This window comes from Tachypleus tridentatus, chromosome 13 (assembly GCF_004210375.1).
Source record: "Tachypleus tridentatus isolate NWPU-2018 chromosome 13, ASM421037v1, whole genome shotgun sequence".
NCBI classification, from domain to species: Eukaryota; Metazoa; Arthropoda; class Merostomata; order Xiphosura; family Limulidae; genus Tachypleus; species Tachypleus tridentatus.
The window spans coordinates 106,656,512-106,671,738 of record NC_134837.1 but is presented as its reverse complement, the minus strand read 5'-3'; the positions used below and the strand labels follow the sequence as shown (position 1 = coordinate 106,671,738).

Here is a 15,227-nt window from a genome sequence, read left to right as displayed (position 1 = left end):
TTCCTAATAATTAAAATGAAGGTAAATATGGTATTTATTTTTTAAAGTACTTATAATGTATATATTTTTTCAAATCCTTATCAACTCTGCATTGCGGAGGTATTCGCTCCACTGAGTGCCCCTCAAGTTTGATTTTGTGGATCATGATATTTATCGTGAAAATACTTGAGTACTTTTCGTTTATTGACAATTTAGTTTTTATTAATAACTAGCCGCAACCCGCAAAACTTTTGTAGTATCTTTTATACCCTTCGCTTGAATGATCCTTATTCAATTATTTTCATACATACCGTTTAATCTACGCTTTCTTGTAGGCTTAATTTGTTAGATCGATATGTCTTGTTCTATTTGAAAAAGAAATACGGATCAGCCAAACGAACTCACGTAGACGGAACTGTATTTAATAAAACTACAGAGTGAATATAGTGAAGTAAGAGTATTTGTAAGTGTACATAGTATGGAAGAGTAATGTTTGTTTGTTTTGTTTTTGAATTTCGCGCAAAGCTACTCGAGGGCTATTTTCGCTAACCGTCTCTAATTTACCAGTGTACGACTAGAGGGAAGGCAGCTAGTCATAACCACCCACCGCCAACTCTTGGGCTGCTCTTTTACCAACGAATAGTGGGTATCAACTTATCAGATAAAGAAATTTTTAACGAAATAAGGTTTGTAGCCTTTGATTGAGATATTTGCGAGAAAAAGTTCAGGACAGATAACATAAGCGTTTATTTATATAGATTTAGATTTCGTACAATTCGTTTCGTAAATTTACCCAGATAACTTCGTAGTTTAGGCGTACGAAAGGTACAAAAGATAATGCGAAGTTAATTTTCAGATTGTTTCTCTTCAGTCCTTACAGTATGTAGTGTTTAATAATTAAGTGAAAGGTGTGGTAATTTCACGGTTGAAATGTTATACTTTGTCTTAAAATGTAATTCTTTTTATTTCTTGGAAAATGTTTTTCGTTTAATTGATAAATTAGTTTATGATGCATTTCAAAGTTCAACATAAATATTTTGACGATTATTTAATCTTCCTTCATAATAGAAGCAAAGGTTTACTAGAAATATTTTCTTGATTTGTTTCTTAAAATTGTGTTTCCCCAGCATGTTAGTTGATATTCCTTTTACAGAGGGCATTCTGAGTCTAATATTTCATTACGTGTTTTTTTCTAAAAACATTTACTAAAACAATAAATTAGACTTGCTAATACAACTATCAAGTAATTAAGTCAGTCCAATTTTTCCTGACTTATATTTAATATTATTTGTCTTACAACTCTGAATAAATGGATGTTTCAATAGTAGTGGTTTATTGATTATATATTGCATGTCATCGTACTATGTACAAAGGTAACAGATAGATTTTTAACTTTTATAATATGATTTTAAATGCATTAAGTGATTGGTGAATTTATCGTATTGAAATATATATAGTAGAGCTATATAGTTCAACATTTTCATTTTCGCAGTTCTAAAATAAACTTTCACCATAGTCTATAGAAAATTTGCTACCATATCTTCAATAAACTGAAGATAGTCAAAGGTTAGGGTTTTGTAGGTTTAATCATCTTGACTTTACCTCCTCTTCAGCTGTTTTTCCTGACTAATTTTTCCCCTGCATTTGAAAGATAATTGGAGTGATGGGATACTCCCACCACCTTTCGGTTTATATCACCACGGGTATCTTTCTAGAAATAAATACCACTTCCAATGTTATACAACCAGTATAATTTCTTTTTGTTATCTGTGTTCAACTGCGCTATCTTGATTGTGTCCTACTAATTTATATTTTTGAATTTTTTCCCCATGCCATAATGGTTTAATTTGTAGCCTGATGTTATTATAGCACACATACACACATGCAAATACTCGGTAAACTCAGCCGATAGTCAGATGTGGCTTTGCTATAAGAAAACACAAATTTGGTAATATTTTTTTATATATATCAGATGTATTTGTACTTTTGTATCTCATGTTACCTGCATCTGTTCAACAGCTTGAAGAAGTTTACTTCGAAAGTGAAGAACGGAAGAACTCTGAGATTTCTCCATGTCTTGTCGCAGTGTCTTAATATCTTCCCACGTACAGGCCACCTACAATCAGGTAATATTAAACAAAAAGTATATTAATTTAGGAACAGATGAAGAACTAAACATGCATGCTTACATTCTAGATTAGTAGCGCTTCTGACGTCATTTGCTTACTTTTAAATACAATACTATATGGCCGGGATATAAATCAAAGAAAAATAACATATTTTATTTCTTTAGTTTCTGCATGAATGTTTTGAAACTAAAAAACAAGATAGAGAAAAATTTGATATCGAGAAAATAAAAGGATCCTAAAAAGAATTTCATACTAGTAGGGTAATATAAAACAACCTACAATTGGTAGTTGAGATTATTACAGTTGATTAGAAAATCAGTCATAATTTGAACATTTGGATGTTTGTACATTTTTTGCTGAAATCTAAAATACTGCATTGTTATCACGACACGTATTGATAATTAAAACGTTTCTAGTGTGATGTGTGTTCAACTGAAATCGTTAATTGAATCTGAGGTATATTTAATGAAGAAAAAACAGTAGAACCAATAGTTACAACCAGCGTAATGTTTTGAATATTACTCTGTTGAAAAAGAACTACAATAAGGTAATGCTTTTACAAAAGCGTATAAAATTGGCAAGATATTTACAACAAAACACAATAATAGTGTTGTTTTTTATAAACACTGTAAAATAGTCTTCATAAAAAATAAATGTCTTAATAAACACGGTAAAATATTGTCTTTGTCTACCTTCATTAACCAGTGGAAATCTGTGTGTAGTGAGGAGGGATAATTCTCGTCCACTTCAACAACAGGTAAAGTTTCTTCTGTGGTAACCAACACTTTGTCTTCGTTGTAGAAGAGACAAGCTAGGAAAACACCCCTATGTGAAATAATAATGGAAATATCAAATGAAAGTTGTTATTTTGCACTGAGAGTAAATCGCCACCTGCAGAAAATATAGGAAACGTGCTAAATATTCGTTACATATTGAAAATTCAAATTATTATCTGTTTGGAAAACGGATTTTTTAATTCCTCAGAACAAACAGGCGAATGAATAAAATTAGTTAATTTAATAGGTAAATTATCTCATTGTATAATTACTTTTATAAAACACATATCATGAAATCTGACACCAACGTCAAAGGATATTTCGAATCATGGAGCTCTTATCTTTCAAGATTTTCAGGCAAGATATTAAATCGAGAAGACGCAAGAAACTTTATCAAAATTGCAGCATTAAGCTACTGTACTTTTATGTCTAAAAGCAATCTATCCACTGATGTGTGTTAACGATACGTACTGTTGTCATGGTAACGTTGATTCAGAAGTCGACCTCAATATCACTTCATAGGATACAATTGAAAACTTAAGTCTGGAAGCTCTTTCGAACAAAAAACGAACAAAAATTGTTACACAGAGTGTAATATGACATCGTCTCATTTTAAATTGTTGAATATACTTTAAATGAAAGAGAGATCTGAAAAACAACAACAAATAAACTAGATAGATTGTAAAACAACACGAAAATATCAATATATATTTACCTTCTCAGAATTTTCTGGAATTTTGGGGCTGACGTGAAGAGATTTTTAATGGTTCTTTTCACTTGACGTCTCTGCTGGTGAGGTGTATCTGTGGGCTGCTCCAAAATACCTATATTTAGAAATTAATCTTTATTTTAGAATTAATAATACTCTTGATGAAATTGATTTTAGTAATTCTTAATCAAATGGTTACATTTGGGAGCTTTGAGAAAAATAAAACTATCTGGTGTAACACATTAAAGTTTTACAGGCAGTTGTTTGCTTTTGTGTGCGTGTACATTAATTTATTTTTAATTGCTGTGTAGGTATTAGCAAAAGCGCTTTAATGAAGTACTGAATTCTTGCAAATTTTTGGATAAGTATTTATTTAACCTAACAATAGAGCTAGAATCAAAATATCTTCTTCAATGAACAAGTTAATGTTTAGAAATTCGGTTTGGTTTGAAGTTCTCGCAAAACCAGACGAGAACTATCTGCGCCAGCCGTCCCTAATTTAGCAATGAAAGGCTGGAAAAAGAAAAGCTAGTCATCGCTACCCAACGACAAATTTTGAGCAACCTTTTTTGCAATGAATAGTGAGATTCACTGCCACTTTATAATGCCCTCACGGCTAAAAGAACAAGGGTGTTTGGTGGTACAGGGATTCGAACCGGCCATCCTCAGATTGCGAATGAAGCATCATAACCATTTTGGAAATTCGGTTTACAAATATTTGAATGTTTATGAATTTCGGACTTTAGTGTACTATTACATGGGTTGTAGGAAATGGCATTAAAGCGGATAAAATTAATTCGTTTTTTTTCTCTACCGCGTGGATTTTAAAATAATTCGTTCAAGAATTCTTTCTTTTGTAAGGAGAGAACAAAATGTAACAAAAGTATCCTAGACATCGTGATGACGTTTAAAAAAATTGATGTTTCTGACTCGTAGATAATTTTGATCATTCAAATATATACACAGTAGTGTAAAAATTAGGTTTGTCTGAAAGAACTTGTTGTAATTCGTGACAGTCTGAACAAATTACACGTCAATCACCGAAAAGAAAAACAAATTGCTACGTAAAATAAAGTTAAACTAAATATTTCACAGTCACTTTAGTTTTTATTTGCTTCTGGTTTTTTGTTATTTTTTTTGCTGAAAATAGCTTTCCTTTCCTAGGGCCTTGCATGGCCGGGTGGTTAAGGCACTCCACTCCTAATCCGAGGGTTGGAAGTTTGAATCCCCGTCACACCAAACGTACTCGCACTTTCAGCTGTGGGGGCGTTATAATGTTACGATCAATCCCACTATTTGTTGGTAAAAGAGTAGCCCAAGAGTTGGCGGCGAATGGCGATGACTAGCTGCCTTTCCTCTAGTCTTACACTGCTAAACTAGGGACAGCTAGCGTGTAGCTTTGCGCGAAATTCAAACCAAACCTTACCGGTGAAGAAATTTATTCCTGATTACATGATGTACTTTACACTTACTACAATGATTTTTTAATTGAAAACATTAGCTAGAGTGTTTAATGAAAGGTTGGAAAATGATGAAGGATATATTTTAGTAAGAGTAAAAAGTTGGTAACTAAAAGTTTTAATGATGTCACATTTGATTTTTTTTATTATCAATGAAAGGTAATTAACTAGAAGTTTTAATGATGCAAACTTCTTATAATTCAACATGAATGAAAGATAAGTATCTATATATTTTATTATATAAAGCTTCTTATATTTAAATATGTATAAAAGGTAGGTAACTCTAGGTTACAATGATGTCAGTTTTGTTATAATTCAATATGAATGAAAGATAAGTAACTATAGGTTTTAATAATCTAAATCTTGATATACCTCAGTATGAATGAAAAATAGGTAACTATAGGTTTAATTATAGAAAAGCAGATATATTTCAGTGTGAATCAAAAGCATCATGTTGAGTTTAGGTCACATGACTAACCTTTAACTTCAGCGGCATTAGCAGGTCTTGAACTGATAACCTTATGAAAGAGGTTTGCTAGTTCTTTCAGTTTCCCAATCCCTCGAGTGCTCTTCTTCTCGACGTCTTTCCAACCTAGAGAATTAATGAAAGTTTTAGCTCTCTCACTTTCTGTTCAATAGGTGGCGTAATCTCATGTTTTTCTATTACCGACATGATAGTAGTGACTTTAAGTAGGAACACTATAAAGGTATATGTATGGGATTACAGAATTATTAACTCCTAAAAAGAAGTTAAGTTAAAAAAACCTTTGAAACAATGCCAATCGCTTACAACACTATTCCAAATATTTTACTGCCATGTTGGAAAGACGGAGAGTGATTCCTAATTCTGATAGTAAGCCATACTGTCCGTGAAGTTAATAATCTAACGATAATAGCACCTTCTACTCTGTAATTTTATGAAAGGGATATTACATTTCTTACATGAAAGTTGTAGCATTATGTTTTACTAAGTGTCGTATAACATCCCATAACTTAAAAATACACAAGATACTTGACGTGCTTTTACTAAATTTGCTTTCGTTCAGATTTTTTTCTTGTAATCCAGATTAGAACTATTCAATTCTGAGAAAGCTAATATTACTCTTTCCTTAAAATATCATTTATTAATTGTTTTGAGCTGATCATCTGATTTGAAGATAAAAATGAATTTGAAAATACTCACTAGAAGGTACTCCAAACGAAGGAGACGCTGTCTGAAATGGGCTAAACCCCTTTGCATTGCCTGCAGCCACTCTAACGAAATATGCTGTGCCCTGAGTCAGATCAGGGATGGTGACTTCGAGTCTTTGAAGGTCAGTGATTTCTTGAGAACCTGCTAGGAGGCTAAAATCTTCATGTCGACTCCAGTCCACTAGTTAGAATAAAAGCTTGATTTATTGGGGTTCGACTGTACAGTCGAAAGTTTTGTGTTTTTTAAAGATTATTAAAGAAGTTTGTCGTCACAGAATCACATTTCAAAACTGTGTCTTTCAAAACATATTAAATTAATCATTCTATAAAAACGTGACAATAATGTAAATGTACTTTATGTGTAAATATTGGATTTGCTCTAATTCAACAATGAGTGTTGATTCTACAATATATGTGCCTGTGTTACATTCTGAGAGAGCCAGAAATGTTATTCCAAATTACAATTAACCCGAAGAAGTAGCAGTAAGTCTGAGGACTTATAATGCTAGAATCTAGAATTCGATCTCTCAGCGATGGATAAAGTACAGAAAACATTATATAGCTTTGTGTTTATCAAGCCAAAGTACAATTTGATCATGCAGTCTCAAATAATATTATAATGTACCTGATCACTTGCATTTCCCTTGTCGTCTACTGTTTAACAACGTTATATTGTATTATCATAGTCACATCATACATTTCCAAGGTATATTATTACAGCCATATAATGATAGATCTAGGGTTTCCTTAAATTTCACAACTGTTACTTAATTTTATAATGTTTCTCATTAGTTATCATGTTCCTTATTATTGTACTAGCGAAAATACCTGTCTTTGCACGGGTTATTACGTTGATTCAATCTAGATGACTGTCAGTATGTGTATTTTGAACTCATTTTAGCATAAAAGTCTAATCTATATACTTTTGTTGCTCTTTTACGGGATGTGGCCTGTTTGTAAAGGTAACCTTCCCTCTGACTCGTCCTTCTATTTTAAACTTAAATAATAAAAACAAATACTAATAAAACCTTTTTAATTAAAGGAGACTTTAAATTAGATTTTTTCCAATTTTCTAGTTCACAGAATTCGTTTTATACTTTTAGCACATTATCTCTTAACAACAATATTAGATTATACTTTTATTGCTATGCACAATGATATACAAGCCACTGTTGGAACCCATTAATTATCAAAACGCACTAGCTTTTTCTATATATTAGAAGTTGTTATGTAAGGAACTACTTCTTCGCTAGATTGCCTTATTAAAAAAAATGCGACTCACATGTGCGCACGCACACGTGAATACGATAGGTAATAAAACCCAGGTGAAAACCCCTCAGAGTTCATTTAGTATGGACGTAAAATTTTAGCTTTCTAGGTTCTTTTCTCTTGGGGCTATGGATCACACATGCACAGACCAACACTCGTGTAAGCACACACGTAAATGTCTGTCTGTGATTTATCTTTGTAATATAAGGAACCACTTCTTTGTTATGTGGCACGTACGTGAAAAACATAAATAATAATGCCCAAGTGCACACCCTCAGGGTTCCTTTAATATAGTTGCAACATTTCAGGTTTCTAGCTTGTTTATTCTCGGAGCTATGGTGGTCAACTTTTTTTTCTATGTGGTTTTTTTCTATCTTTCCTCAAAAAAGATGCACACGCGTATGTGTGGACGTGGTTAAGGTAATATCCAGGTACACACCACCAGAGTCCACTTAATATGTACGCAAAATTTCAGGTTTTCAGGCTCTTTGCTCTTGAAGGTATAATGGTCACATACATACAAGCACAGATCCACAGACACGTTCTTTTGTTATTATAAATTATGTTCAGAATTTATAACAATCTGAGCTGGGGTATGGAATATCTACTATGCCCAAACTGGGAACTCAAAGATTCATGGTTCATCTTCCTTTGACGCAAAAACATGATTTACACGTTTGAGTCATGAGTGCACTATAAATGAAGGTCCTGTCCTAACTAGCTACCTTTCCTCTAGTCTCTCAGGTCAAAAGTAAGGAAGGGTTAGCGAAAAAAACCGTGGTGTTACTTTGAGCTACATCCGAAGCAAACACTTTCGAAATGTTTGTTTTATTTGAGATTCTGAAAAACGTTAGAAAATCAGCGATAAAGTTTTCTTTATTGCATTTTCAAATAGTCTCTTAACTATTTGTCACAAAGTAGGATTATATTTATCAAATTTGAAGGAACTTCGGTAAGACATCTTTTATGGCGAAGGTATAAAGATAAATAACGACAGACTTCAAGAAATGTCTATTTCATTAAATGTAAGCACCATAAATGTTGACTCCACGTTACAGTTCAAAGTAGTTTGTCCTCAGCTGCATCAAAAACAGTGGTTTCTCTTTGAGCATTAGTTAAATCTAAAAACAACGTGAAAGCTTTGTACTTTTACAAGAAACTTGAAATGAACGACGTTGAGGGAGTGTTGTATTAAAGAGAATAATTTGTGTTATTTTTATTTTTGTTTTCTCATATATATGTATAACTAAATTGAGTATATTTAATGCATCAATTCCTAGTTAGAATATCTTATTTCACATTGATAGAAATAGATACAAGCCCTATAACCCGAGCGCTTTCGAAAGGTGGACCTGAAAAAAGAAAGGTTTACCTTTTAAAGCGCTCGGGTTATAGAGTTGCTATTCATTTCCATCAAGACTTCTTGATAGTACGTGTTTTTTAACAATTAATTATTCATTATTGAATACTGTAAAGCAGAACAAAAAATTTGTTTGTTTATTTTTGAATTTCGCACAAAGCTACTCGAGGGCTATCTGTGCTAGCCGTTCCTAATTTAGTAGTGTAAGACTAGATGGAAGGCAGCTAGTCATCACCACCCACCGCCAACTCTTGGGCTACTCTTTTACCAACGAATAGTGGGATTGACCGTCATATTATAACGCCCCCACAGCTGCAAAGGCGAGCATGTTTGGCGCGACGGGGATGCCAACCCGCGACCCTCAGATTACGAGTCGCACGCCTTAACGCGCTTGGCCATGCCGGCCACAAAAAAAAAAAAAAAAAAATTTTTTTATCTAGTGACGCATATCTGTATTTGGCTATACATTACTCTGGACGTATTTAAAGTTGATTCTCTATAGTACGTTGTCTATCTGGGCCGAAACAAAGTATCCTCCAACGTTAGATTCCAAACCGTTCAAGTTACTCTATCAAAAATTACCCTAAAACAGTACATGTATTTTTCAAACCATTAAATACACGTATAGTTAAATGGTGATAAAAATTCAAGCACTTTGACATATAAATTGAAGGCCACATATTAAACAGTTTTGTCTTACCTTTGTATTTAGTTACAATACTGAAGACGTCATTGGCAGTGTCAGACTCGGTAATCTTGATGCGAAGTGCCCTTGTACCAACTACTGTTAACTGCACGTGCTTAGGCATATCCGGAGGCCCTATATTATTAATAGATTATTAAATATAGAGTTTATATACGAATATTATACTCTATACTAGTTTTAATTTACATCACTATTATTAGTAAATAATATACAGTTAATATGACAGATTGTGTGAAACGTTGTTGGTTTAAAATTTAAAGTATTGAATAATGTTTTTATTTTCAGCGAAGACTGTTGAATGTGCGTATCATATACGCTTCAGAAAGTGTCAAGGCAAATGAACAATAAAGAAAACTTTATCAAAAGCAGAAAATCGTATCCTTACTTATACGTTTAAACCCATCTTCCATCCTTTTTAAAAGGTTAAGCCGTCTCTGCCACAACGTCAGCTGGCGCTCTTTTTCCTTTAGAAATCAGGAAAAAAAAACATTCAATAATCATAAACCAGCTTTCTTACTCTATAAAATGAAAAAATATCCTCAAAACACCTTTAGAAAAGCGCAATAACATATTATCTATGCTATATTTTTCTATTTGTAGAATGAAATAAAATGGGTCTTTCGTAGAGGTGCTAGATGGCTTAGGTTAATTCATTATTTTGATGCATTATTTAGATTGTTCCTAAGTGGCTAAGCTGTTAGCTTGAGGGCTTATAACACTACAGTTTGGGGCTCGATTTTTTTTTTTAACTGTATTTCTTATTTTGAGGAATTTTTGGATAAATTCGAATGTGTGTTTATTTTTTTTATCTTTTGTGGGTAACATTTAAGGCTCTCTTTTTCGAAATGTTATGTCTTTGAGTTCTGAATTGGGCGAAGTTGAATGGTTAGCATACCATGCAGGACTATTGGACATTCTACGCACTTTCAGCTATGAACGCATTATAAATGTGTCAGTCAATTCCTTAATTCGATTCAAAAAGCCAGAAAAACTTCTTGAGGCAATAGGCGCTATTGACTAACTGCTTCAATCTTGTCAGTATTTTAAAATTAGGAGTGGCTAGATTTGATTTCTAGAAGTCTGTGACTTGGCCGTTTAACCAAAGAGCAAATAAGCAGCCTCTCAAATCAAATACCGATATCTATTTTTTGAATTGTGAATCTTCATCCTATAACAGTATTTTACTATCTTCTGATCAGAGATTCATTGTGAACCCAATATATGGATGGTAAACACATTACCCTCTGAGCCAGTGTGATAGTATACACAAATTGTTTAAAAGTACAACAAATTCTCTCTAGGTTATAAAACAATGAATCTTTCTATGCTCTTTTTATATTTTAGTTTTATAGTTCTTATTAGTATTAAGGCTGTAAGGGCGGATTCGTTTCGATTTCTTGTTTAAAAGTTCCCACGTAGCCGCAAGCAAGTTACAGAGTTAAGTCTTAGATGCTTAACTTTCTTAAGCTTCTTTATACTTGCTAGTTCAGTGACATCAAGTACCATCACATGTGCACACAAAAGAGCTAACGATTACATAAAAACATTTCATATTCTCGACAAATTCACATAAGTCTATTCTAAATGAACAAACATTTAAAAGCAAAATAAATGAATAGTAATAAAAGTATATAATTTATGATATAAATCAAGTAAACGTAACTTATCCAAGAGGTTTTTTGTACTTTTAAGTTACAAAGTTTGTTTTAAAACTAATTTACATATTTACAACTACATTTATTTTGATTCTATACAAGTACTTTATTTTGAAAAGTAAGTTCAGATGCAGTAAAATTTTATTATGTTAATACAACTACTATGACGTTATATTAAAAAAACTATTCATATGTAATAATTTTCCTAAAAATCTCTGTTCAGTGTAGCCTAGTAGTTTGTGTGCCTGGGGGCCACAGATCATCCGGTCCATGTTTCGAGATGCATTATACTATTCAGTTATGAATAATCGTACAGACTGAGAGTGTTGCTGTTTATTCTTTTGTTGGTTAGCAGCTCTAAATGAAGGATAAAAGTTTGTATATAGTTGTGGTTGTTGAACATGAAGTTTGTCTTCATCGTGGTGAATTCTATAAGGGTTGCTAATTGGTTGCTGGAAATGTCTATAGATGGGTTAGGGTCTCGGATATAGAGTTCTAAGGCTATCTTGCAGGCTTCAGTGGTTGAAACTTCTGTAAAGAGGGATATAACATCGAAACTGGCCATTAAGGCTTTATGATTAAGTTGATTTAGATTAGACTTGAAATTAAAAGAGTCTTTGATGAATGAGCTGGCTGATGTTACATATTTGGAGAATGTCCATACTATGTATTTACCAAAATTGTAATTAAACGATTCATATGTGGACATTATTGGTCGTAATGGTTTATGAGGTTTGGGGATGCCGTATATTTGTGGTGTGCGTGAGTCGGTTTTACGTAGGTAGGAACAAAGTGTTTGTGAAATTGTGTTTGCTTTTTTCATTTTTAGTAGTATTTTGTTTAGCTGCGTTTCGTGTGTCTTCGTTAGATTTGTGTGTATTGGTTTAAATTTGTTCGTGTCTGATTGAATGTTCTTCATTTTTTGGATGTATTCATTCGTGTTCATTATGACTATAGCGTTACCTTTATCTGCTTTTAGAATTTTTATGTTTTTGTCTTGTTTTAGGTTTTTAATGGAATGAATGTCTCTTTTTGTAAAATTGGTTTTTAGCTTTCTGTTTTGTGAAATTATATTGATGGTTTATGAGAAAATTCTTTGAAAAATCGTTTAAGATGTTGTTTTTAGGTGTTTCTGGAAAATATAAATTTTTAATTTTTCTTGAGAAGTTTGGCTGGTACAGATATGTAGATGACACGGTTGCGGGATTCAAATCTACAGAACACATACTTAATTTTTTCAATCACATTAACTCTATACATCCCAACATTAACTTCACATGTGAACAGGAAAAAAGCAATCAAATATTATTTCTTAACCTCAAAATTACAAGAACCGACACACAATTCAAAACAGAAATCCACCGAAAAATCACCTGTACTGGACTATACATTCCTTGGGACTCAGCACATGAAACAAAACAAAAACTCAAGATACTAAGAAACCAAATAAACACAGCCATAAAACTATGCTCGCGAGATAAAATTAACGATGAATTAGACAAAATAAAACAATACTTCATCAACATCAATAAGTTTCCTCCACAAACCGAAGAAAACATTATACGCACACACCTAGACAGAAAGCAAAATCAACCAACAAAAGTAAATATATTTAACGAATCAAAAAATCACGAAACCATATACTGCTGCATACCATATATTCCCGACATCAGCAGAAATATAACCAACATTTGGCAAAAACTAGTAACAAAATATGACATTCCAGTTAATACCAAATTTATTCCAAAACCAGACACAAAACTGAGGTATATACTATGTAAAAACTACAGTGACAAACACCACACCAACATTATTTATAAAATACAATGTGATAACTGCCACGACTTTTATATTGGATAAACAAGTAGAAAAATGGAAACCAGATTCAAAGAACATAAAAAGCCACCTTCACACGTTTCCAAACATTGCAAGTCAAATGTTTTAAAACACAACATAACCATAGAAAACACTCAAATACTAAATAAAGAAACAAACATAAAAGCAAAATTAAAAAAGCCTTACTTATACAACAACTTAAACCCAAAATAAACCAATACAAAGGAACACCTTTATACCTATATTAAAAATAATAAATAATATAAAATTATATATTCAAACATCTAACACCGCCCTCTATATTCTGACACTCAGTTACACAACCCCTTTCAAACATGTGGTCAGCTTCCGATCAGTTACCTCTTTCTTTCTTTGTGAACCTGATGATGACCGAAGAAGGTCGAAACGTTGTTCGCTCCTCTACGTAAAATATTTTCTCAATCCAAACGAGCCGTTTTTACATATATATTTGTAGAACTTATTTAGAAGTAAATCTGTCTGTAAAGTAGGAAAATGTGTCACCGCAAATTTTTAGACATCAAGTTTGTCTCATCGTTGACATTGTAATTTCTATGTAAACAAAAAATAATAAAAATAAAAGTTAAGTTACTGTCTGTTGAATTTTGTTTTTGAATTTCGTGCAAAGCTACTCGAGAGCTATCTGCGCTAGCCGTCCCTAATTTAGCAGTGTAAGATTAGAGGGAAGGCAGCGAGTCATCACCACCCACTGCCAACTCATGGGCTACTCTTTTACCAACGAATAGTGGGATTAACCGTCACATTATAACGCCCCACGGCTGAAAGGGCGAGCATGTTTGGTGCGACTGAGATGCAAACCCTCGACCCTTAGATTACGAGTCGAATGCCTTAACCCACCTGCTCATGCCGGGCCGTTACTGTCTGACAAGAGAAAGTGCAACATTTCGAGCTTGCGCATAAAAACCTTTTTTTTTTTCTGTTATATAATACCTCGGACTAATCTAACTGAGCTCTCTGTTTCACAAGAATGCATTTGTATATATATATATATATATATATATATACAAAGAGTTAGGCCTAACCTTTAAAAGAGCTGCAGAAAGGCTGCCGCTAGCCGCCGTATTGTTGACGTATTTGGATAAATCCTCTTCACATCGTTCAGCTTCATTGACTAAACTGACCAACTGGCTTGTTCGACTTTCTTTGGTAGAAACTGAATAAAAGATTACAATTCAATAACCAAATCATAAGGTAATGAAATTTGAATTATCCAATCAAAAAGTCTGGTCTTTCAGTTTTCCAATGTCAGCATTCATACTGACATTTTCCAGTAATTAACGCATTTACTCTCACTCACATCACGACTAAATTATATTTTCATTAATAGATATAATATATATAATTAATATATATAAATTATATATATATCTTAATATATATAAGATCTTTTTAAAGTTTTCTATAAACTCTTGTGTTAATCAAAAATAAATGATCTTCTAATTAAAATGAAACTAATTACCTAAAACTGTTTCGGTTTATTAATAAAGACAAGCTTGGCTCTCTCTTGATTAAAGAGGTGACGTAATTAAGCCATGCATCTGGTATCATCGTTAATCTATCTTCGTAAATTCTGAACTTGCATGAAGACAGAAACGCAACTCACATTGCTTGCTTTCTTTCCCTCCGTAGTTCTGTAGTAGTTTCACCATTGGAACACAGTTGGTCATCACTGCAATATCCAGTGTACTAAAACCATCTCCATTAATGCTGAGAAATGAAATCCCATTTAAGTTTTGTTGAATAAACATGCCAATAATGTATTTCCATTCAAACTTTGGATGTTCTTTTACGTCACAAATCTCTGGATTCTTATTTTAAGCAAAGTTTTGGAAATCTTCCTTACTAAAGGTATAAGAAAATTTAGTTAATTCCTGAAACTAAGCAACTATTAAATTAAGACAAATCGATTTGATTTTAAAGTTTAGGATGGGGTTGTTGTTTTCATCGAATTAAGAGAGAACACTTTCATGAATTGCATCATAAACGACGTCGAGACTTGTTCTGCCACCAGAAAATTTCGTACTTATAAAATTAGCTGAGTCCGCTTCACCTATTGCCTTTTGCAAAGACTTTGAATAACATGAAAATTGGTAGTTTGAGTAAATTGGATGGATATTT

At 32.7% G+C, this 15,227-nt stretch overlaps 1 protein-coding gene across 4 annotated transcripts in view; it reads right to left on the bottom strand.

Moving 5' to 3' along the window:
- Nucleotides 1–15,227, bottom strand: part of LOC143238028 (ankyrin repeat and fibronectin type-III domain-containing protein 1-like) — a 192,933-nt gene that overhangs the window by 23,509 nt on the left and 154,197 nt on the right. For all 4 annotated transcript variants that reach the window (XM_076477918.1, XM_076477919.1, XM_076477920.1 and 1 more), the window contains 9 exons: nt 14,713–14,816; nt 14,132–14,262; nt 9,965–10,043; nt 9,574–9,693; nt 6,237–6,425; nt 5,532–5,645; nt 3,600–3,708; nt 2,801–2,933; nt 1,982–2,095 (listed from right to left, as the gene is read on the bottom strand). In XM_076477918.1, coding sequence (XP_076334033.1) covers nt 1,982–2,095; nt 2,801–2,933; nt 3,600–3,708; nt 5,532–5,645; nt 6,237–6,425; nt 9,574–9,693; nt 9,965–10,043; nt 14,132–14,262; nt 14,713–14,816 — 1,093 coding nt within the window. The remainder of the gene's footprint in view (nt 1–1,981; nt 2,096–2,800; nt 2,934–3,599; nt 3,709–5,531; nt 5,646–6,236; nt 6,426–9,573; nt 9,694–9,964; nt 10,044–14,131; nt 14,263–14,712; nt 14,817–15,227) is intronic.